At 52.4% G+C, this 22,361-nt stretch overlaps 1 protein-coding gene across 3 annotated transcripts in view; it reads left to right on the forward strand.

Moving 5' to 3' along the window:
* The window catches only part of CTNNBIP1 (catenin beta interacting protein 1), a 66,352-nt gene that overhangs the window by 21,534 nt on the left and 22,457 nt on the right, over window positions 1–22,361 (forward strand). For all 3 annotated transcript variants that reach the window (XM_033228449.1, XM_033228448.1, XM_033228447.1), the window contains exons 2-4: window positions 14,061–14,145; window positions 19,924–20,043; window positions 20,757–20,847. In XM_033228449.1, coding sequence (XP_033084340.1) covers window positions 19,948–20,043; window positions 20,757–20,847 — 187 coding nt within the window. In that variant the 5' untranslated portion in view covers window positions 14,061–14,145; window positions 19,924–19,947. The remainder of the gene's footprint in view (window positions 1–14,060; window positions 14,146–19,923; window positions 20,044–20,756; window positions 20,848–22,361) is intronic.

The following is a 22,361-nucleotide window of genomic DNA, read 5'->3' on the forward strand; positions in this document are numbered from 1 at the left end:
ATCTGAAGTGAGGACATTCAAAGGCTGGGGGCACTTCCTTCATGGTTCCCATTCACTCCAGCACTTGAAGAGCCCCAGTTGTGGCTAGCAGTGGTGTCTCACCTGTCCAGATTCTTCAGTACAGAGCCTTACAAGTTTTTCCAGGGTCCACAAAATATTGGCGATGTGGGAAAAAAATATGTCACTCCCTCTACTCTTGTGAGTTATGTGAGGATTACATTTAATAAGAGATGTGGGTTAGTTTTAGTATTTTTCTGAGAATAAGGTTCCCTGGGGCCTATAAAGGCCTTAAAACCACTACCGGTCTTCCTCAGAGAGCTTCCAGTCTGGTGGTGAAAATTTCTCAGATATCGAGGTGCAGTGTTGGGGCAGGGATGCGGGAGGAGGAAATGCAGGTGGATGTGCAGACACAGTCCTCGAGGCAGCCCAGAAAAGGTGTTGCAGAGCAGAGAACAGTCCGTGAGGCTTGGTCTCAGCAATCAGGGAGGGAAGGAAGTTCTGAGTGGAAAGCATAGCAGATGGAGAGGCCCAGAGATGTGGAGGGAACCTGGTGCAATCGGCAGCTCCGAGACGACCGCCTAGCAGGGTTTCTTACCCTCAGCTCTCCGGACGTGGGACTGGATAATTATTGGTAGTGGGAACTGATCCTGGCCTCTACCCAGCAGGATCCTACTAGTCGTGACAATCAAAAATGTCTCCAGATATTGCCACATTTCTGCCGTGGGGCAGAATCACCCCCATTGAGAGTCATGGCTGTAGAGGGAATATGAGGGTAAGCTTGGATCTGACCGCCTGCCTCTGTGCGTGGGAGGGACAGAAGGAGCCCTTTCTTTTTGCTTCCTGTCCAGCGTGCAGGTCCTGGGGAAGCCGTCTCCAGGCAGGTCTGTGCCTGTGCTGGAGCACTTTGGTGTGTGTGGCTTGCCTGCTGGTGGTCTGCAGAGCTTGCTCTGAACAGGAGCCCCTTCACAGAAAAGAGGATGCCCCAGTGCGTCCAGGTGCCTCCCTCCCAGCCTGGTTGCCGTGTCAGTACCTTTCCTGTGGTAGGTAGGCCGCTCAGCTGGATGCAGCATTGCATTCTGGCCATTGCAAGGCTGTATTGAATCAGGTCAGGTGGATTTGATTTAAATGCTCCCAGAACCTTCCCAAAGGGCCTTCATCAGAGGGCTCTGGATCTGGAACAGCATGCGTGGCACTGCGTGAAGGGTACAGGCGGGCTACTGTGAGCTCGGAGTGTGCAGAGGGGAAGCGGTTGAGAATTCCAGAATCACTTCCACGGCAGCAGACCTGTAGCCAGAGAGGAAAGGGCCCTCCTGCATTTGGGCTTCATGGCTGCTCCCACTGGAGGAGGGCTGGCTGTGCTAATATGGGGAGGTTTGGGATGCGATGCAAATGCAAGGCCTCTCCCCTTCCCCTTAACATTACCATTTCTTTCTTTTTTCTTTTTTTTTTTTGAGACGGAGTCTTGTTCTGTCACCCAGGCTGGAGTGCAGTAGTGCGATTTTGGCTCACTGCAATCTCTGCCTCCTGGGCTCAAGCGATTCTCCTGCCTCAGCCTCACACCCTGCTAATTTTTTTTTTTTTTATAGTAGAGCCTCCCACCCAGCTAATTTTTTGTATTTTTCAGGCCGCATGCCTCGGCCTCCCAAAGTGCTGGGATTATAGGCGTGAGCCACTGTGCCTGGGCCTCCACTTTTATTTTTTTAATGAGATGGAGTTTTGCTCTTGTTACCCAGGCTGGAGTGCAATAGCGCGATCTTGGCTCACCGCAACCTCCGCCTCCCGGATTCAAGCGATTCTCTTGCCTCAGCCTCCCGAGTAGCTGGGATCACAAGCATGTGCCACCACGCCTGGCTAATTTTGTGTTTTTAGTAGAGACGGTGTTTCACCATTTTTGTTAGGCTGGTCTCGAACTCCTGACCTCAGGTGATCTGCCCACCTTGGCCTCCCAAGGTGCTGGGATTACAGGCATGAGCCACCGTGCCCGGCCAGTTTTTTATTTTTTAAGAGACAGGGTCTTGCTTACACTTTCATCCAGGTTGGAGTACAGTGGCATAATCTTGGCTCACTGCAGCCTCAACCTCCTGGGCTCAAGCACTTCTCTCACCTCAGTAGCTGGGACTGCAGACTCACCACACCATGCACAACGGTTTTTTTTTTTTTTTTTTTTAATTTTATAGAGATGAGGTCTCACCATGTTGCCCAGGCTGGTCTGAAACTCCTCCTGGGCTCAAGCGATACTCCCACCTCAGCCTCCAAACGCGTTGGGATTACAGGCATGAGCCACTGCGCCCAGGCCATATTTTCTTTTTAAAATTAATTAGCCGGGCGTGGTGGCTCATGCCTGTAATCCCAGCACTTTGGGAGGCCGAGGCAGGTGGATCACTTGAGGTCAGGATTCCAAGACCAGCCTAGCCAACATGATGAAACCCTGTCTTTACTAAGAATATAAAAATTAGCTGGGTATGGTGGCAGGTGTCTGTAATCCCAGCTATTGGGAGGCTGAGGCAGGAGAATCACTTGAACCCGGGAGACAGAGGTTGCAGTGAGCCGAGATCACATCACTGCACTCCAGCCTGGGTGACAATGTGAGACTCTGTCTCAAAAAAATTAATTAATTAATTTGTATTGGTATATAATCATTGTAAGCTTTATCTTATTTTCTAATTGATCTCTGATTGGCAATGGGTTGGACTCGAGCTGTTTTTCTTTTTCCTGTAAGGTGGATTTTTCTTTTTCTTTTTCTTTTTTTTTTTTTTCTTGAGACGGAGTCGTGCTCTTATCGCCTGGTTGGAGTGCAGTGGCGAGATCTCAGCTCACTGCAGCCTCTGCCTCCTGGGTTCAAGCAATTCTCCCGCCCAGCCTCTCGAGTAGCTGGGACTACAGGCGTGCGCCACCATCCCCAGATAATTTTTGTAATTTTAGTAGAGACAGGGTTTTTCTGTGTTGGCCCTCTCTTGACCTCCTGATATGCCCGCCTCTGCCTCCCAAAGTGCTGGGATTACAGGCGTTAACCACTGGGCCCAGCCCGGATTTTTCTTTTAATTTCAGTTAAAATGGATCATGCGTCTGTCAACTCCTGAGCCAGAAGGGGCAGTTAGGAGAGAGGGAAAGCACGGCTTTGGATCCAGGCTTACCACTTATTACTCCATGGCCTCAGGCAGGTTACTTCTCTGAGCCTCAGTTGTGTCATCCATAAAATGGGAATAATTCCTACCTTGCAGGCTTGTGAGGGCTGACTGACTCTGCCACTCTGTGCCTGGGCTTAGAAAATGCTGTGGTGACAACAGTAATTATTGTTCTTCGGTGGTATCACCTGGCTTCAGGGAGCAGGAAGGAGGTTTGCATCAGGTTTGAATTGGGGTTGGTGACCTCAAGACACATTCCCTACCCCAGGCTTATCCCCTAAGAATGGGGCTGTGGCCTGCAAATGCCATACCTCACTAGGAGGCCTGTTTTGCCCTAGCTCTGCTGGTGGAGTACAGTTCGGGAATACTGAGCGTGGCTCTGGATGGAGGAGGTTGTGATGTGGAATTTATTAATTAAGGCGGTTGCTCCTGAGGCCTGAGAGTCTGGGAGGTTGTTGCAGTTTAATTGCTGAGAGTGGAGCATGTGGAAATTCCCTCTGGCACTCCCTTTTTTGATGTCGCTAGAGGACCTGAGGTGCTACCTTGTGTGGGACTCTAGCAGGAGCTTCGTGGCAGACCTCTGCCTCCTGTCCCTGTCACTGGCTCAGTGTGACTTTTTACCCATGTGCTTGTATACTGGAGAGCAACAGGGCAGAGTGGTTGAGGCCTTGGACAATCTGGGTTCCATCCTGATCTGATACGGACTAGCTGGGCGATGACAGGTGAGTGATGTCACTGCTGTGCACCGTGGCATGCTCATGTGTAAAGCCCTGTAGGGACATGTGTGGCAAAGACTGAATGAGTCACTTACCTGAGAGTTGCAAATGGTGCAAGGCACAGAGTAAGCCAGAGCACGTGTCAGTTACTTCTTTAAAGCAGTGCTCTCAACCTGGCGATTTTGTCCCCCATGGGACACACGGCAACGTCAGAAGAGATGTTTGATTGTCACAACTGGAGGGGCTGCTGCTACTGGCATCTAGTGGGTGGAGGCCAGGAATGCCTGTCAGCTTCTACAATGTGCAGACAGCCCTCCAGCAACAATGCACCCAGTCTGAAATGTCAGCGGCACCCTGCTGAGAAGTGTCCCCCCCCCCCCAGCCCCCCCAGTGATTCGGGGCAGCCCTCGGACTGTGGAAGCAAGGTCCCCTCCTGGCTCTCCATCCCTTATCATTCCTCTGAGCCAGCTGGGGACTGACGGGCAGCTGGGAGAGAAGAGACAAGAAGCTGAGGGTATTAAAAGCCTTTGTGGCCAGTTGCAGTGACTCACGCCTGTAATCCCAGCACTTTGGGAGGTCAAGGCGGGCAGATCACGAGGTCAGGAGATGGAGACCATCCTAACACCTTGAAACCCCGTCTCTACTAAAAAATACAAAAAATTAGCTGGGCGTGGTTGTGGGCACCTGTAGTCCCAGCTACTCGGGAGGCTGAGGCAGGAGAATGGCATGAACCCAGGAGGCGGAACTTGCAGTGAGCCGAGATTGTGCCACTGTACTCCAGCCTGGGCAACCGAGCGAGACTCCATCTTAAAAAAAAAAAAAAAAAAGCCTTTGAATTATTACTGTTTATTTTTACTCCCATCGCCATCCTGCAACAAAAAGCATTTACTTACATGGTCTGTGTCATCTTCTCATCTTATTAGTATGGTAACTAGAATTTATTGAGCCCTTGCTGTATACCAGGCACTGGGCCAAGTGGCTTTTTTTTTTTTTTCTCTCTGAGATGGAGTTTCACTCTTGTTGCCCAAGCTGGAGTACAGTGGCACAGTCTTGGCTCACCACAACCTCTGCCTCCCGGATTCAAGCGATTCTCCTGCCTCAGCCTCCCAAGTAGCTGGGATTACAGGAATGCACTATCATGCCGGGCTAATTTTGTATTTTTAGTAGAGACAGGGTTTGTCCATGTTGGTCAGGCTGGTCTCGAACTCCCAATCTCAGGTGATCCACCCACCTCGGCCTCCCAAAGTGCTGGCATTACAGGCGTGAGCCATCGCACCTGGCCTCTTTTTTGCTTTTTTTTTTTTTTTTTTTTTTTAAGAGCCAGGGTCTGCTCTGTTACCTAGACTGGAGTTCAGTGGCACGATCACTGCTCACTGCAGCCTTGACCTCCCAGGCTAAAGTGATCTTCCCACCTCAGCCTCCGGAATAACTGACTGCAAGTGCACGCCACCGCATCTAGCTAGCTTTTGTATTTTTTGTAGAGACAGAGTCTCCCTGTGTGCCCAGGCTTCAAGTGCTTTCTTTGTATGTTATCTCATTTTCAAACCTGCCCTTTGAGGTAGGTGCTGTTATCATCCCCTTTCTACAGAAAAGGAAACCAAGGCTCAGAGACGGAAAAACCTCTCAAAGTCTAAAATTCGGCTCGTGATTGTCCCCCAAAATTGTTCCACCTCCTTCTCCCCAGCTCGGTTGATAGGAATGTCGACCTTCAGCCACTTAGCCTGAAAACCCGGGAGCCGCCACCATTGCCCCCACACCCCACAGTGCGCTCCCTGGTGATCCTCTTGTCTGCCTGTGCCACAAGTCCCCAGCTGGCCACCTTGAACCCTCACCCTCTGCTGCTGCTCCCTCACCTGAGACACCAGCAGATCTGCCTGGATTCCTGCCACAGCCTCTGCTCTGGCCCTGGGCCTATCTCCATTCAGGTCATCCTGCTGGACCCTGAGTCAGACCAGCCATTCTTCTGCTCCCAGCTCCCAGCTACCCTTGTAACATAGGCCCTGTCCCCCCTCCACTGCTTGGGCCTGTTCCCCTGCAGCACCACCCCAGTGCTGGCCTCCAGCCGCCCCTGTGCCCCCACCACAGGGCCTCAGTCCAGCTCTGCTCCCAGACTCCCTCCCTCACTGTCTTCCTGTCTTTGCTCTGTAAGGGCCTGTCGCTCACCCCCACACTCCTGTTCCCACTCTCCCACTGGTTGGCCCCAGCCCCTGTCTTTTTCCTGTGTGCTAAGGATTTCCCCGTCACTCGTGTTTTATTGTCTGCCCTCCCCTCTCTCTAGGATGTACATAGGCATTTGGGGTAGTTTTTCTCTGATATATTCCAGTTCATAGAAAATGCTCCTCATCCTCCCACGACGGCACCTTCCTCTTCCTCAGGGTTCCTTGGGCAGCTGACTCTGAACCAGTGACCAGGCCTCCTTGGCTCCCACACCTTGTCCTGGACTTGACGTGTTAGATAAAAGCTTTGCCTGTGGGTCTGGGTGGCTCTGGGCAGCCTGAGTCTTCCTTTCAGATCCTGATTTCTGGTGGAGGCCTGGGACTGGGCAACTCTCGGGGATTAAGGCCTGGCCGTCTTCCCTCCTCCCTTGAGCTGTGTGGCCTACAGTGGTGCTCTGCCCCAAGGGCTGCCATGGCCCCTGAAAGCCTGGCTGGCTGCTGGCTGATCTCTCCCTCCCTGCTGTGGGCTGGGGAGTGTGCCTGGAGCCATTCCCAGGAGAGGGCATCCAGTTAACTGAGCTTAGCTGGTCCTCGCCTCTGGCCCAGTCCCATCGCCCCTGCTCACTGCCCAGCAGCTGTTGGGTCCCTTGCACCCCTGCTGTGCCTACAGGCCCAACCACAGGCAATCTGCTGGCCCAGGTGCCTTCCCCCTTCCCACAGGAGCCTTTTCTGTGCCTCTGCCTCCCTCTCCCCTTCCTCTGCTCCCTGCCCTCCTCCTCCTTCCCCATGGATTCCCTCCCTCCCGCCCACAGCATCTTCAGACTCCCCTCTCCCCACCTTCTTCCTCCTTGACTTTTCTGGTGGTGACCTCCCCTGAGCTCCCCCTGCACCATTCAGTCAGCCGACCCACCTGGAGGAGGCAAAGCCGAGGTTAAGACTCCCCTGAAGCTGACCACAGCTCTCAGGCAGAGCAAGTGGGGGCCAGGGCACCCAGGCAAGGACAGGCAAGATTCTGCCCTTCCTTTCCCCCTTGCAGGGACTTGATAATGGTGACAGCACTGGGTGAGTACTAAGTTCCAGGAGGACCATGAGGAGGGAGGGAAGGGGTCTCTAGGCAGAGGAAGAAGGGCAGAAGCCGCTCATCCTCCCTGCTGTCCTTGCGGGCCTGCCATGCCACACACCAGGTGCTGGTTCAGGCTGGCAAGGGGTTATTACAGCTACTGAAGCAGCCCCTGTGCTGTTGAAGCATGTGCCTGGGGGGCAGTCCCATGCTTAGTGAGGGCTGTGATGGGGACAGGAGCCTGTGGGGCCTGAGTGGACAAGGCCCATGGGGTGGGGCAGGTGGACCTCTCCCCTGCCCTGCTCTGCCTCCTTCTTAGAAAACCCACTGGTTCCTGCCTCTTGGGAGCAGCTCTCACTGTTCTTCCTCCCTCTCTGCCCTGCACCTGGGCTCGTGAGGTCCTGCCTGTGGTGCCCCACCTGCCCTCCCACATACCTCACACAGGGCTTCACATGCATCCTCCCAGACTCCGGTCTTCTTGGGAGACCACTCTGCCCAAGTCATCTCCTGACCAGGGCCCGATGCCCCCTGCTTGGCAGATTGGACTTCCTGCCAGAGAGAGGCTTCCCCTGGTCCCTGACCTACCCTCCTGTGCTGTCTCGCTGCTGCCACCCAGGTACCCGTTGTTCCTGACCGCTCTGGCTCTGTGTGCCCACAGAAGGTGCCCCATGCCCTGTGGCTGCCTCACACGTGTTTTCTTCCTGAGGCCCCCCATTCTCACTCCAGGCCATGTAGCCCCCAGAAGTGCCCCTGATGTTTCCTGGAACTAGCTTGTCACCGTGTTTCGATTCTGGCCCCCGAGCCTGCTGCAGATGTTCACCGTAGTGCTGACTTGAGCCCGAGGGCACATGGACTTTTGCCATTCCTCTGCTTTTGTGCCTCCAGGGCTTCTCAGTCCCAGCTGTCCAACCTGTCCTTCGGGGCCTCACCCTGGGCATGTGCCAGGCCTCTCCCCACAGCCACAGCCACAGCCACAGCACTCTTACACTCCTCCTGGCCCTTCTCTACCCAGCCAAGCCCCTGCCTGGTTGCTCCTGCTCGCCTCCTGCTCCCCGCTGCTCCACCCTAGCCTCTTCTCCATGCCTTGGCCACAGTGGGCTTTTCTTTCTTTCCTTTCTTTCCTTCCTTTCCTTCCTTTCTTTCCTTCCTTTCTTCCTTTATTTCTTTACTTTCTTTCCTTCCTTTCTTTCCTTTCTTTCTTTTCTTTATGTTATTTTATTTTTTTGAGACAGAGTCTCGCTCTGTCCCGCAGGCTGGAGTGCAGTGGCCGGATCTCAGCTCACTACAAGCTCCGCCTCCCAGGTTTACGTCATTCTCCTGCCTCAGTCTCCCGAGTAGCTGGAACTACAGGCACGCGCCACCTCGCCCGGCTAGTTTTTTGTATATTTTAGTAGAAATGGTGTTTCACCGTGTTAGCCAGGATGGTCTCGATCTCCTGACCTCGTGATCCACCCGTCTCGGCCTCCCAAAGTGCTGGGATTACAGGCTTGAGCCACCGCGCCCGGCCTTCTTTCTTTTCTTTCTTTCTTTTCTGAGACGGAGTCTCGCACTGTCTCCCAGGCTGGGGTGCAGTGGCGCGATCTCAGCTCACTGCGAGCTCCGCCTCTCGGGTTCACGCCATTCTCCTGCCTCCGCCTCCCGAGTAGCTGGGACTACAGGTGCCCACCACCACGCCAGGCTAATTTTTTGTATTTTTAGTAGAGACGGGGTTTCACCGTGTTAGCCAGGATGGTCTCGATCTCCTGACCTCGTGATCCACCTGCCTCGGCCTCCCAAATGCTGGGATTACAGGCTTGAGCCACCGCACCTGGCCCCACAGTGGTCTTTTCAAGCTGAAGCTTGACTTCCTTCTGCTGAAACACCTCTTCCCCTGCCCCTGAGTGCCCCTGTGGTCCAGCTCTAACTTGGCCTAAGCCACATATCTTCCTGCTTCGGGCCTTCCTACGTGTATGCCACCCCTACCAACTCCTTCTCCTCCTCCGGGCTCCCAGCCGCACATCCCCAAGGCGACTCAAACTTAACCTTCATTTTCTTTGTCTCGGTGTCTGAGATCATTGATCTGGGAGACTTAATTGGTGTCTGTCTCCCTGCTCACTGGAAGCCCCTCATCACATGTGAGCCATGGCTGTTTTGCTCACCTGTGTATTCTCAATGCCTGCCTTAGAATAGATGTTCAGTAATTGTTCACTGAACTTCTGTGTCTTGTGCCTTCCCCTTTCCCTCTACCAGCAACTCCTGTTCCTCCTTCAAGGCCCAGCTCCAGTGACTTCTCCCCAGGGCGGTCGGCAGCCAGCCTCTCCCCTGCCGTCTTGCAGAGCTTACTAGACCCCTTTGCTCTGCCACTTACTATGCTGGCTTAAGGCCCTGGGTCTTCTTTCCTCAGGGGCAGATACTTGGCACAGTACATGATACGTGGTTAGCACTCTAGGAGGGTTTGTATCTTGACCTAACAGACCTTTTTGGCTCATTATCATGTATTATTTGTGTGGTTTTCTCTTTGCCTTGTGTTATGTGGTTTCCTCAGCCACTCAGTCAACTCCTGGAATGCAGGTTCAGTGTCACCGCCCCAGTTCTGTACCTTGTGCTCCCCAAGCCTGGTTCAGGGCAGTGTGTACCTAGAAAAGTTTCAGTAAATCCTTCTTGAGTCCTGTTAGTGTCTACTTAAGGTTGTGGGACCCTTGGCAGTTTGAGAAGCATCTTGACCTTTTTCTCATTCTGGACCAGCTGTATCATTTGCAGGGCTCAGTGCAAGCCCCCTTGTTCAGAAATGATTAAAAATTTCAAGGCCAGGGCCCAGCATGGTGGCTCACGCCTGTAATCCCAGCACTTTGGGAGACTGAGGTGGGCAGATCACCTGAGGTCAGGAGTTTGAGACTAGCCTGGCCAACATGGTGAAATCCCTCTCTACTTAAAATACAAAAAATAGCCAGGCATGGTGGCAGGCACCTGTAATCCCAGCTACTCGGGAGGCTGAGGCAGGAGAATCGCTTGAACCCGGGAGGCGGAGGTTGCAGTGAGCTCAGATCGTGCCATTGCACTCCAGCCTGGGCAATAAGAGCGAAACTCTGTTCTCGGGGGGGAAAAAAATTCAAGGCTGGGTGTGGTGGCTCATGCCTGTAATGGGAGGCCGAGGTGGGAGGATTGCTTGAGCCCAGGAGTTCGAGACCACCCTAGGCAACATAATGAGAACCTGTCACTATAAAAAATGTAAAAATTAGCTGGGTATGGTGGTGCGTGCCTGTGGTTCAGCCATGCAGGAGGCTGAGATGGGTGGATTGCTTGAGCCAGGGAGTTCAAGGCTGCAGTGAGCCATGATTGCACCACTGTACTGTGGCTGGGGAAACAGAGCAAGACCCTCTCTCTCAAAAGAAAAAAAAAAAAAAGAATTTCAAGACGATGAGAGCAGAACAGTAAACCAAGCATGGGGCCCTCCTGAATGCAGGCCCTGTGTGACTGTCCAGGCCTCAGGCCCGTGAAGCCAGCCCTATCTCACCTTCACTGAGGGAAGACGTGGTAGAGGTGACGATCTATCGCCTTTCTACAGGTGATGAAATGAAGTGCACAGAAGAGCAGTCACTGGCCTTGCTTTACACAACCAATCAGTGGCAGAGCAGAACTGAAAACTGAATCCAGCTATTGGAGCGTGCTTACTGTCTTACACGGGCCTTGAGCCTCAGTTTATTCCTCTGTAAACTGGGAACATTGACCTGACTATAAAAATGACAAACATAGGTGATTATTAAAAAGTCAGGAAGCAGGCCGGGCGCGGTGGCTCAAGCCTGTAATCCCAGCACTTTGGGAGGCCGAGACGGGCGGATCACGAGGTCAGGAGATCGAGACCATCCTGGCTAACACGGTGAAACCCCGTCTCTACTAAAAAATACAAAAAAACTAGCCGGGCGAGGTGGCGGGCGCCTGTAGTCCCAGCTACTTGGGAGGCTGAGGCAGGAGAATGGCGTGAACCCGGGAGGCGGAGCTTGCAGTGAGCTGAGATCTGGCCACAGCACTCCAGCCTGAGCGGCAGAGCGAGACTCCGTCTCAAAAAAAAAAAAAAAAGTCAGGAAGCAGTAGATGCTGGCGAGGCTGTGGAGAAATAGGAACGCTTTCACACTGTTGGTAGTAGCATGAATTAGTTTAACCACTGTGGAAGACAGTGTGGCGATTCCTCAAGGATCTAGAACCAGAAATACCACTGGACCCAGCAATCCCATTACTGAGTATACACCCAAAGGATTATAAATCATTCAGCTATAAAGACATATGCATACTTATGTTTATTGCAGCACTATTTACAATAGCAAAGACTTGGAACCAACCCAAATGCCTATCAATGATGGACTGGATAAAGAATGTGGCACATATACACCATGGAATACTGTGCAGCCATAAAAAAGAATGAGATCGTGTCCTTTCCAGGGACATGGATGAAGCTGGAAGCCATCATTCTCGGCAAACTAACACAGGAACAGAAAACCAAACATTATATATTCTCACTCATAAGTGGAAGTTGAACAATAACACATGGACACAGGGAGGGGACAGCACATACCAGGGCCTGTTGGGGGCCTGGGGGCAAGGGGAGGGAGAGCATTGAGACAAATACCTAATGCATGCAAAGCTTAAAACCTAGGTGACAGGTTGATAGGTACCCAAACTGCCTTGGCACATGTATACATACCTGTGTGACCTGCACATTCTGCACAGGTATCCTGGAACTTAAAGTGAAAAATAAATAAATAAATAAAATTTTTAAAATGGCAAATATGCTGCTGTTTGGTTAGCAAAAAATAAAAATTAAATGACAAATAGAACAGCTGTCCGTGAATCCTTGGATAGTCCCTGTCCTTTGACCCCTTCCCTTGAAGTCAGGAATACAGTGTTCCCCTCTGCTTCTTGGAAGGGTCTGAGCCCTGTAGACAGGAGTGATAATTGGCTGTTGTGGTAGTAGAGGAAATTAAAGCCCTTCAGAAGTAGAGGAAGATTCTCTTTTCATCTCTTTTTGAAAGAATGTGGGGACTTGGGTGGAAAGTTCGCCAGGGTTCCTTGGTATTTTGGTGCTTTGATATCTAGAGGAATAAAAGAGCAATTAATTGCTATAAATGGCCTGTTCCTGTAGGGTTAGTCTGATGGTGGAGGGGGTGGCAGTGGTGAGTGACAGCTTTTCTATCCCAGGGCCATTGCTGGTTAAAGGGACACAGAGAACAGAGAGTCAGAGGTTTACAGCGATGTCTGACTTTAGGGGAGGCTTTTGAAATCTCGCTTTCTATGGAAAACACATCTTCCTCAGCACCTTGGGTCATCGAACAACTTTCTTTTCAGAATTCATTGAAGACAGTGGTTTCCAAGCTGTCACTGGCCCCGCACCTCTCTCAGAACCAGTTTCTCAACGTGTTCTCTGGCAACCTTTCCCCCACTACAAGGCTGACAGCTGAGAGCGCTGTGGTTGTAGAAGAGTGGTTAGTAAAAGTGGGTGTAAAAGCACCCACTTTTTTATTTTTTTGAGATGGAGTCTCACACTGTTCCCCAGGCTGGAGTGCAGTGGCATGATGTCAGCTCACTGCAACCTCTGCCTCCCGGGTTCAACCGATTGTCCTGCCTCAGCCTCCCAAGTAGCTGGGATTACAGGCGCCCGCCACCACACCCGGCTAATTTTTTGTATTTTTAGTAGATACAGGGTTTCACTGTGTTGGCCAGGCTGGTCTCGAACGCCTGACCTTGTGATCCACCCGTCTCAGCCTGCCAAAGTGCTGGGATTACAGGCGTGAGCCACCACGCCCGGCAAAAGTACCCTTTTTTTTTTTTTTAATTATTATTTATTTATTTATTTATTTTTTTATTATACTTTAAGTTCTAGGGTACATGTGCATAACGTTTATATCATGTATAACTCCCCAATGCAATCCCTCCCTCCTCCCCCCTCCCCCTGATAGGCCCCAGTGTGTGATGTTCCCCTTCCCGAGTCCAAGTGATCTCATTGTTCAGTTCCCACCTATGAGTGAGAACATGCGGTGTTTGGTTTTCTCTTCTTGTGATAGTTTGCTAAGAATGATGGTTTCCAAAGTACCCATTTTTTACAGAACATGTGGTTGTCTACCACATTAATATATAACCACAGACCTGTGCCCTCACCATTCATTGGGATGATTGAAATGTGCCTCGGAGATGCAAGGCACTGGGTCTTGCACCCCAGCAGAGCAGGTGGCACAGCTGGAGTGGGTGGGTAAGGCTCCCATTGCCCCCTCACAGCCTCCTGCTTCTCCTGTGTCTCCGCCCCCTCAGCAGTCCACGCTCCTGCTCCATTAACCTGTGCAGGTGACCTGAACGATGAGCTCGTGTGTGGGAGGCAGAAGGAAAGAAGGCAGTGTTCTCAAATTCCTGCCAGAGGTGTACTGGGGCCATGTAGACACGCGGCTAGGCTGTACGTCTGCGAACAAGCTGCAACTGTGCTTTTCGTGTGTTTCTAGCATGTGTCTGTGTTCGTTGATGTTTATGTACACAACTGTAGGTGTTCACCAAGCACACAGACACATATACATGCACTGAGCACAGAGGCTGCGGGGTGCTGAGCTACCTGTGCCTTGCTTGTCATGTTAGATTTGGTAGGTGGGGCATTCTGTCGTGCAGGTGCGGGACTTGGGCATCAGCTGTCCTGGAGTGATGCATTCTGGTCCACAGTGTCTCTGAACACAGCATCTCAATCAGACTTGGTGACTAAGCCAAGGGGAGCAGGGTGTGTGGTGTTGAGCAGACTGACCTGCTTCGGCCGGAAATGCCAGGCCAGCTGAGCTGCCGTCAGCACCTTATTTATCCCAGAGGCGTGGGTACGGGTTTCCTGGGCTTGCCAGACACACAGGTATTTCGGGACCGCAGCAGAGCCCGGCTCCACGAGCTTCCCGCCAGCAGTTGTGCATCCTCAGCGTGGGGCGTGTGCTCCAGACCAAGCCCTGGCAGCTGCCTGGGCCCTTCTGACTCCTCCCATGACCCGTGTTGTGTGTTTCCGCAGGGCGGCACCTTCCTACTTCTGCCCGACCACAGCCCTCCCCTCACAGTTGAGCACCTGTTTGCCTGAAGTCAATTTCCAGAAGCAGGTAAGGCCCCCAGGGGAAGGACTCTGTAATGTGGCCATATGGTAGTGTGGGGTGGGGGGTGAGGAGTCGTCTTGGACGCCAGGCTCCAGGGCTGATCATGAAGTTAGCTCATCTGTTACTTTTCACCATGAGCCCTAATGGTGCTCATTTCTCCAGATGTGTTGGTTCCTCTGGAGAATGTTAGGGTGCTGCTGATTTCTTTTAGGCTAAGACATGTGCAGACTCTGGATAATATTTCATATAAGCTCTAGGAACCACCAATTCTGTGGCGTTGTATTTTTTGCAATGTAAACATCATGAAAATATAAATTGTATGTTTTTAAATGTATTAGAATCTATCACAGTGTGTTTTAAAATGGACAAAACAAAAGATGAGTGCAGAGGCTGGAGGCAGCTCGTGTGTCTGAGGGAGCAGCTTTGCTGCCTGGCCTCGCCTGAGCTTACTTGACATCTTGCTAGCAGGTGCAAGACCACCCTGGGTATAAGTGGATATTCTAACATAGATAAATGTGGATGTTCAACAGCATTAGCTTCCAGTTTAAAAATAAAAAGGAGTGCAGGTGGCTGTGTTTGTATTCAGGGCCACTCGTGCCTGTCAAAGTGAGGCCAGCTTTCAAAGCTCTTTATTAGAATGAGTTGCATTTCCCAGACAGAGACCCATACAGGGAGCCACAGCCATCCAGCCTCCAACTGCCGCATGTGACTTTCGGCAGTCTTGTTCTCCAGGTTCCTCTTGTACTATGTCCTAATTCTTCTAAAGTGAGATCAACTGCTTAAAAGCTGGAGATTACATGGTGGTTGAGATTAGGTCCCTGTAAAGGCTGGGAAGGAGTGTGGTATCTGAGCGTGCCTCTTACAGATGCCTGTGGGTGTCTCCCTGAGAACGTGGTGTGGCCTGTGAAGCCAAGGCCAGTTCTCCCGTTGTGTGTACCTTTCCCAGTGGTCGGGAGCCACTTCCTCACCATCCTTTCCTGACCAGCCAAGCTTCCTTCAACAGAGAGGCAGCTCCGAACCGTGTGTGTGTGTGCGTGTGTGTGTGTGTGTGTGTAGCAGGAGTGTGTCTCTATCTAAATTGAAGGTGTGTATGTACCTTAATGTCTCTTCCTTGTGTTTGCCCCAATCAGATGTAATTTTCTGGGATGGCACCCACTTTTTGCAGAATGTGTGGTTGTCTACTACATAATATAACCACAAACCTGTCCCCTCACCATTAATTTGGATAGTTAATACTTGCCTGTTGTTTCTTTTCTGTTTTATTGTTTTTGTTTTTGTTTTTTGAGACAGAGTCTCACTCTGTCGCTCAGGCTGGAGTGCAATGGCGTGATCTTGGCTCCAGGCAACTGCCACCTTCCAGGTTCAAGCAATTCTCCTGCCTCAGCCTCTGAGTAGCTAGGATTACAGGCGCCTGCCACCATGCCCAGCTAATTTTTTGTAGAGACTGGATTTCACCATGTTGGCCAGGCTAGTCTCAAACTCTTAACCTCAGGTGATCTGCCTGCCTCAGCCTCCCAAAGTGCTAGGATTACAGACGTGAGCCACTGTGCCTGGTCTGTTTCTTTTCATTTTCCTTTTTTTGGCTCACCTCTGACTTGGGCAGCTAGCAGAAATTTTCTCAGGATTTGGAGTGGAAGCTGCCCCATTTTAGACGCTGGAATGTTGATGGGAATAGCCAAGAAATCATAATTGAGAACCATCATTACTTTTGGTTCTCACGTTCAAGGACTGGATGAATAATTAGTGTGTCTAATTTAGTTGCAGTTTTAGTTTATGTAATTTAAACATAGTCTTATGGAGACCAGTTTTTGATCCCTGCAGGGGAAAATAAGATTTCTCAAGTGAAATGAATCTGATGCTTGTCAGAATTGTGATAAAAATTTAATAGCACGTTTGCTTGTATAGGTGACAGAGACATACTTTAATATATTCATAGGACACCATGACTGAAATGTCTATATTGTTTGGGTTGATTATGATTTATTCTCTCCAATTACGAGTTTGCTCCACACTGACACCTTTACTGCAGATGAGGAGAGAATTATGTAAGCCAGTCACGGTGTTTCTGTTTGGGTTGGAATGGGAAGGATGGGAACATGTGCTCCTGGCTGCATTTCTGCTTCAGATCCAGCCCTGAGTGTGCCCTCTTGTTAGGCAGCAGGGCGGAATCAGCTCAAACTAGAGCTGGAAGAATTCTCCATGACCACACTTTTAGAAAAGACAAGTCAAGGGTCTTCTCTGAAGTGAGAAGAACTGTCTCTTCCAGGGAAGTGAATTGAAGCAGGAGTAACCTGGCTCCAAAATGCAGGCACTAATGACACCACAGGCCCACAGCTGGGCAGCCCAAGCCCTAGGAATCCCAGCATGAGGCGCTGCACCAGCCGGGAGGACAGGGCGGCACCTATCAGTGCGAGCTGTTCATAGATGGCTTGTTGGACAGGGCAACATTCTGTAAAGGTGGCCCCATGGAGGCGGTCTGTGATGGAAGCAGTCTTTGATATGGAACTGACGCTCCTCTGGGAAGCACCTACTGCGTGCCCAGACCACTGGCTCCTGTGTGGATGCGGCAGCAAAAACCAGACATCAATCCTTACCTGGGCAGGGCTGGCTCTCTGAATGAACAAATAGATCTTGCTCTGGGACCCAGGGCTGGAGTGTGGTTTGTGATAGTAGGATTGGAATAGGGAGAGCCAGAGCAGGAGTGATCTGCTTCCCACATTGGCTAAAGACTGGTGGACTTAAACCAGGTGGTCTGGAGCCCTGGGAGAACCTGCTGGGAGTGGGGAGGAAGCAACGCTGGTGCTTTTGTGTGTGGCGACACCTAGTGGCCAGCTCCTTGTATTGCACCCCGTCTCATCAGGAGAGAGCACATGAAAACTAGCCTTTAGGCACAGGACAGAATTGGAAGGTTTTACTCCTGAAGTCCTAACCCCCAGCTCAAAGGCTTTCTGGAGCATTTCAGATGTTCTTTGGAGAACACGATAGCCCAAGGCACACTACTTTGCAAGTGTGAGTCCTTTGTAAAAGCTAAATTTGGTTATGAGAGACTGGGTTAGGTACTTTGGTCTGCTAACACAATGACATTTGGGCCTAGATGGGTGTGGATACTGCAGAGGGGGAGAAGCTCAGACACCACAGGCTGTCTCACTATATTCCATTTAGCTAAGCAGACAGTATTTATTAAGGGCCTGCCAAGTGCTAGGCTCCCAGAAGACAGGAGTGAGCACAGCAGAGGGGGCCCTGGCCTTGCAGTAGGCAGGGGAGAGAGATAATAAGCAAGTTCTCCAACAGGGCACTTTCAGAAAATCAGGACAGGTGGGCATGGTGGCTCATGCCTGTTAATTCCAATATTTTCAGAGGCCGAGGCAGGAGGATTGCTTGAGGCCGGGAGTTTGAGACCAACCTGGCTGGGCAACATAGCAAGACCTCTACAAAAAAATGTAAAAGTGGCAGGGTGTTGTGGCGTGCTTCTGTGATCCCAGCTACTTAGGAGACTGAGGCAGGAGGATCGCTTGAGCCCGGGAGTTCAGGGCTGCAGTGAGTTCTGATTGGACCACTGTACTCCTGGGCACCAGAGCAGCTGTCAGGGAAGGCTTCCCTAGGAAGGTGCCTTTACACCAAGACAAAGGATGGAAAGAAGCCAGTTCCTGGCTAAGGGGACACCCAGTACAAAGGCTGCCAGAGGGAAAGAGCTTCTCAGCATGTTCTAGAATGGCCGAGCGCCAGGAAGGCAGAACAAGGGGAAGAGGAAGAAGAGGCAGGCTGGGGAGGGAGGCAGGGCTGACAGCGGAGCCCTGGCAGGGTCCTGGCAAGGATTGCGAAATGCATTCTAAGGTAGATTTAAGCAGGGAGTGATGTCATCTGTTTTGGGGAAGATGAGGTGGGAGGATCACTTGAGCCCAGGAGTTTGAGACCAGCCTGGGCAACATAGCAAGACTTTTTCTACAGAAAAATTTAAAAAATTAGCCAATCGTGGTGATGTGCACGTGTGATCCTAGCTACTCAGGAGGCTGAGTTGGGAGGATTGCTAAAGCCCAGCAGGTCGATGCTGCAGTGAGCTATGATCACGCCACTGCACTCCAGTCTGGGCGACAGAGGGAGACCCTGTGTCAAAAAAAAAAAGAGGTAATAAGATCATTCTGGCTATTGTGTAGAGAAAAGGATAAGAAATGAAGTGGGGGGATCACGAGGAGGTCACATAGTAACCCAGATCCAGATGGCCACTGGGGAAGAGGTGGAGACCACATCATCATCCACACCCAGGTTCGGGGTACAAAGTTCACCCCATGAGGCTGTGTAGAGTCCAGCTCCAGACCCGCAGTGCTCCACATCTAGTGAAGTGAAAGGAAGTGAGAATGGGTCAGTGTGAGGAGTGATGCCCCCCAGAACAGAGCTCCCTGCTCAGCTGCACAGGAAGTTACGGCCTTCCCCATGCTGGGGTGCACCCTGGCCCTGGGGAGTGGCTGGGGGTCCCTGTCATCAGAGACCATTCCTGAGGTAGTTTACTCCTCTTTCCTAGCTCCCAGTTATCACTTAGGCCGTTTTCTGAGCCCAGGAGGAGGTGGAAGGGGAGCAGACATCAGAGTAAGAGAGTCTGGGCTATAGGGGTTTAGCAGAAGTTGCTGGAAAGAGACCTGTGTCACATCAAGCATGCAGCTGCTATTAGCTTATTGTGTGCACTTTTAGGGCGAGGGCCCCATTAGCTTATGGGGAATAGAGCAGTTGACAAGTACCTACAGGGAGGCTGCTGCCCAGGCTCTGGCACATTGCTGAGGCTGCCCTCTGCACAGAGAGCCACCCTGCCTGGGAAAGCCCATTGGTCCAGGGCTTGCTGGTCCTGGAGGGACGGATGGTGCGAGAAGTGTTCTTGGCCCTCCAGCTTGGTTCCGTGGTTCTCTGAGCGCAGTTCCTTGGCACCAGGGCTGATAAGGCTCCACCCCAGCAGCTGCTGCGTTATTTCTGACTCATCCAGGAGTTACCAGTGTGTAACCCAAGCCCCTCCATACCCAGCTTCCTCTCCTCCAGCTCCTCCTGGAGGGAGGGGGCTCTGGACTTCTCTCCTGGGGCTTTCTACAGGTTAGGTCCCTGCTGCATGTGGACACGCTGCTGGCCTTCCCAGCTGCCTGCAGGAGCTACCCTCTGACAGGTGGGGTGGGTTTGTGAGGGCTGAGGTAGCAAGCCCTACAGCCCTGGGCCACCGTCTTTCCATCGAGGGACCTCTTGGAGCCCAGCCCAGGAGCCACAACCCTGGCCTCTTAAACTTGTCAGGGGCTTTTGCCAAGGAAGCTGTGTCAGTGTTTGGGGGCGGCTGGGCAATGATCTCAGGGTTTCTCGAGCCAGAGACCCTAACCAGCTGCCTCTGATCCCATCACTTTTTTGCCCCTTGTGGAAGTTGCTTCTTCTGGAAACCTGGGACGTGGGGCTTCATGCACCACGTGTCTTAGGGCTTGTAGCAGGAGCTTTGCTCCGGGGTGACTAGCAGGCAGAAATAACCAGCAGCTCAGTCATCTCAGTTTCCCTGGACCCAGCAGCTCCATGCACAGAGAAAGCAGGCAGGCCAGCCCTGCAGTGCCTGCTGGAGAACAGAGCTGCTCAGTCCAGCCGGCTGGGATCAGCGTGGGTGAGGGAGGAACCCCGTACCTCGCCACCTGCCCCATGTTCCCAGAAGGGAGACTGCGGGTGGAAGGGGGCTCCTGGGAGGAGTGAGGGTCACTAGCAGGTGTCAGTGTCCCAGTATGTCACATCCTGATCTCTTCCCTTTTGATGCTGTTGCTTGCTCTGCAGGAGTCCCCAGAGCCGGGCAGGGGCATGAACCGCGAGGGAGCTCCCGGGAAGAGTCCGGAGGAGATGTACATTCAGCAGAAGGTCCGAGTGCTGCTCATGCTGCGGAAGATGGGATCAAACGTGAGTGCCTGCGGGATGTCAGGCAGTGGGCCCCCAGGGAGGGGCTCCCAGGGAGGGACCCTGCTGGGCTGTTGGAGGGCGGAGCCACTGCAGCTGCCTCCTGCGGAGCCACGGGCTGAGGAGGGGTCACTGGGCCTGTGGCTTGGCTCTAGGGCTGCTTCCAGCCCCCCAGGCACAGAGCCTAGCACTTTGCGTTCTGGGGGCACTGCTGGGCAGTCTGCCCACCCCCATGCCGGGTTGGGGCCAGACGGGTGAGAGCCTCAAGGCCCTGACCTTTTTCTCCCCTCGCAACCCCGAAAGTCTTCTCTCCCAGCGGGCAGCTCAGGGACAACTTGGCAGGACGGGGAGCTGAGACAGCAGCAGGCATGCGGGTGCAGGGGTATTTCTCAAAAAGAGTGGAGGGACATGGAATCACTCCTCAGCCTTCTGGGCAGGACCTATGTCTTCCACTGACCCTGTACTAGACCATACCCTAATCTCAGATTCAGTCTGAGTGGCAAGGCCTTTGGACCCCTGGACCAAGTTTAAGCAGGATGGGAGGGGGGTGTGCTGGCCCTGAAAGCAAAGGGGGCAAATCTCAGGAATAGAGGCCCGAGAAGCAAAGGAGGACGCACCATCCAGGAACCAAGCAGGCCTGGGCGGTGCCTCTAGGGGTGCAGGTGCCTTTCAGGGAACAGGTGTATGCTGCCCCTCACCACAGCTCTCTCCTGCAGCTGACAGCCAGCGAGGAGGAGTTCCTGCGCACCTATGCAGGGGTGGTCAACAGCCAGCTCAGCCAGCTGCCTCCGCACTCCATTGACCAGGGTGAGTCGGCTGCAGAGGGGCTGGGGCAGTGGCTTCCCTTAGAAAATGTAGCTCCAGCCGTCTTTGATGGGTGATCCATGAGACCCAGGACTGCCTAGGAGGGGCTACAGCTCCCTCCACCCACAGAGCTGAGCCAGGGAGCCTCCGGAGCCTCCCACCTGATCCCATCTCCTTCCTCAGGTGGGAGCCGAAGACTGCAAGACAAATGGCAGGATCCCTTTCTTAGACCTGGAAGAGGCAGGAAATGGAGATGTCTGGGTGCCCTCATAACTGCAGAGACTGCTTATTGCATTTCCTTAACCTTTGGCCTGACCCCTACCCACCCAGCACCCTGTCCAGGAGAGAGAAACTGCCCTTGTGTGCTAGGACAATGCTGTCACTGTTGTCCTGAGCACAGGCCACATTGTGGGTCGTGTGGTCCTGGCTGTGGCCAGGAGGAATGCGCCAAAGACCCGATGTCTCTGTGCACCTGAGGGAGTTCTATCTTTTTTGGGTGACCTCAACCAATCAGCATGGTAGCAGGCAGGGTGTGAGTGTTCGTTGTGTAGCAAGCACCATCGCTTCATTCTGTTGTCGGTAGCTACTATTTGTATTATTAATGCTTCCACTTAATGGGCAAGGAAACTGGGATTTGGGAGCGGTAAGTCACTTGGCCATGCAGCCAGCTGGTTACTGGGAGTCCCAGGATGTACACCTGTGCCTGAGGAGCGCTTCACTGTCTGCCATCTTGCCCATGACCCACATGGCTACTGGACAGCTCCATGTCCCTTGGCTGCTTAGCAAGTTTCTCCTTCTCTAAAAGGCTTATCATGACATGGAGGCCCAGTATTCTGACCAGCATCTCCATAGAGTCCTTTCCTTTTATTCTCTTTATGCTTTGTTGGAATGACTGGCCATGAAATATTGCAACCTGTGGCATGTCCAGACACGAGTGGGCGCCCAGAAGCAGAGTGCTGACGGCTGCGTTTGCTGTGCTATGAAGCTGGCATACGGGGCCTGACCTAGATCACCAGCCAACCCTTGTTCTCCTGGATGTCTTAGGGCTCTGCCCTGTCACACGGGCCTATTCCCAAGCGCCGATGCTGGGTGTGACCTGGCTTGTGCACCCAACTCAGCAGAAACTCAGCAGAAGCTCAGGGAGCTCCCTGGGACAGCAGCCCACCACGCACAGCCTGCCTGGGTGTGTCTGCCCAGGTGTGCCTCCTGGATCATGCAGCAGCCTGTTTTGTTTGGCGTTGGCTCCCGCCCCATCCTGGGATCTCTTGGGTGAGGTCTCTTCTCTTCCAGGGCTAATCTGGGTTTCTAGCATGGCACCCTCTACCCTGGCTTCTGACTCATGTCAACCTGAAACCTTCAGGCTTCTGAGTCCCTGGGGACTCACCTTCCTTCCCACCTGGTCTTGGTCACTGAGTTAACCTGAATTTGAGCTGGGATGGTAAGAAAGCCTCCAGTTGAATACTCTTGGGAAAAAATCAAAATAAGAGACATCAAAATGTAGGATCATATGTCAGTAT

The sequence above is a fragment of the Trachypithecus francoisi genome, unplaced genomic scaffold, assembly GCF_009764315.1.
Source record: "Trachypithecus francoisi isolate TF-2019V2 unplaced genomic scaffold, Tfra_2.0 Lachesis_group12, whole genome shotgun sequence".
Lineage (NCBI taxonomy): Eukaryota > Metazoa > Chordata > Mammalia > Primates > Cercopithecidae > Trachypithecus > Trachypithecus francoisi.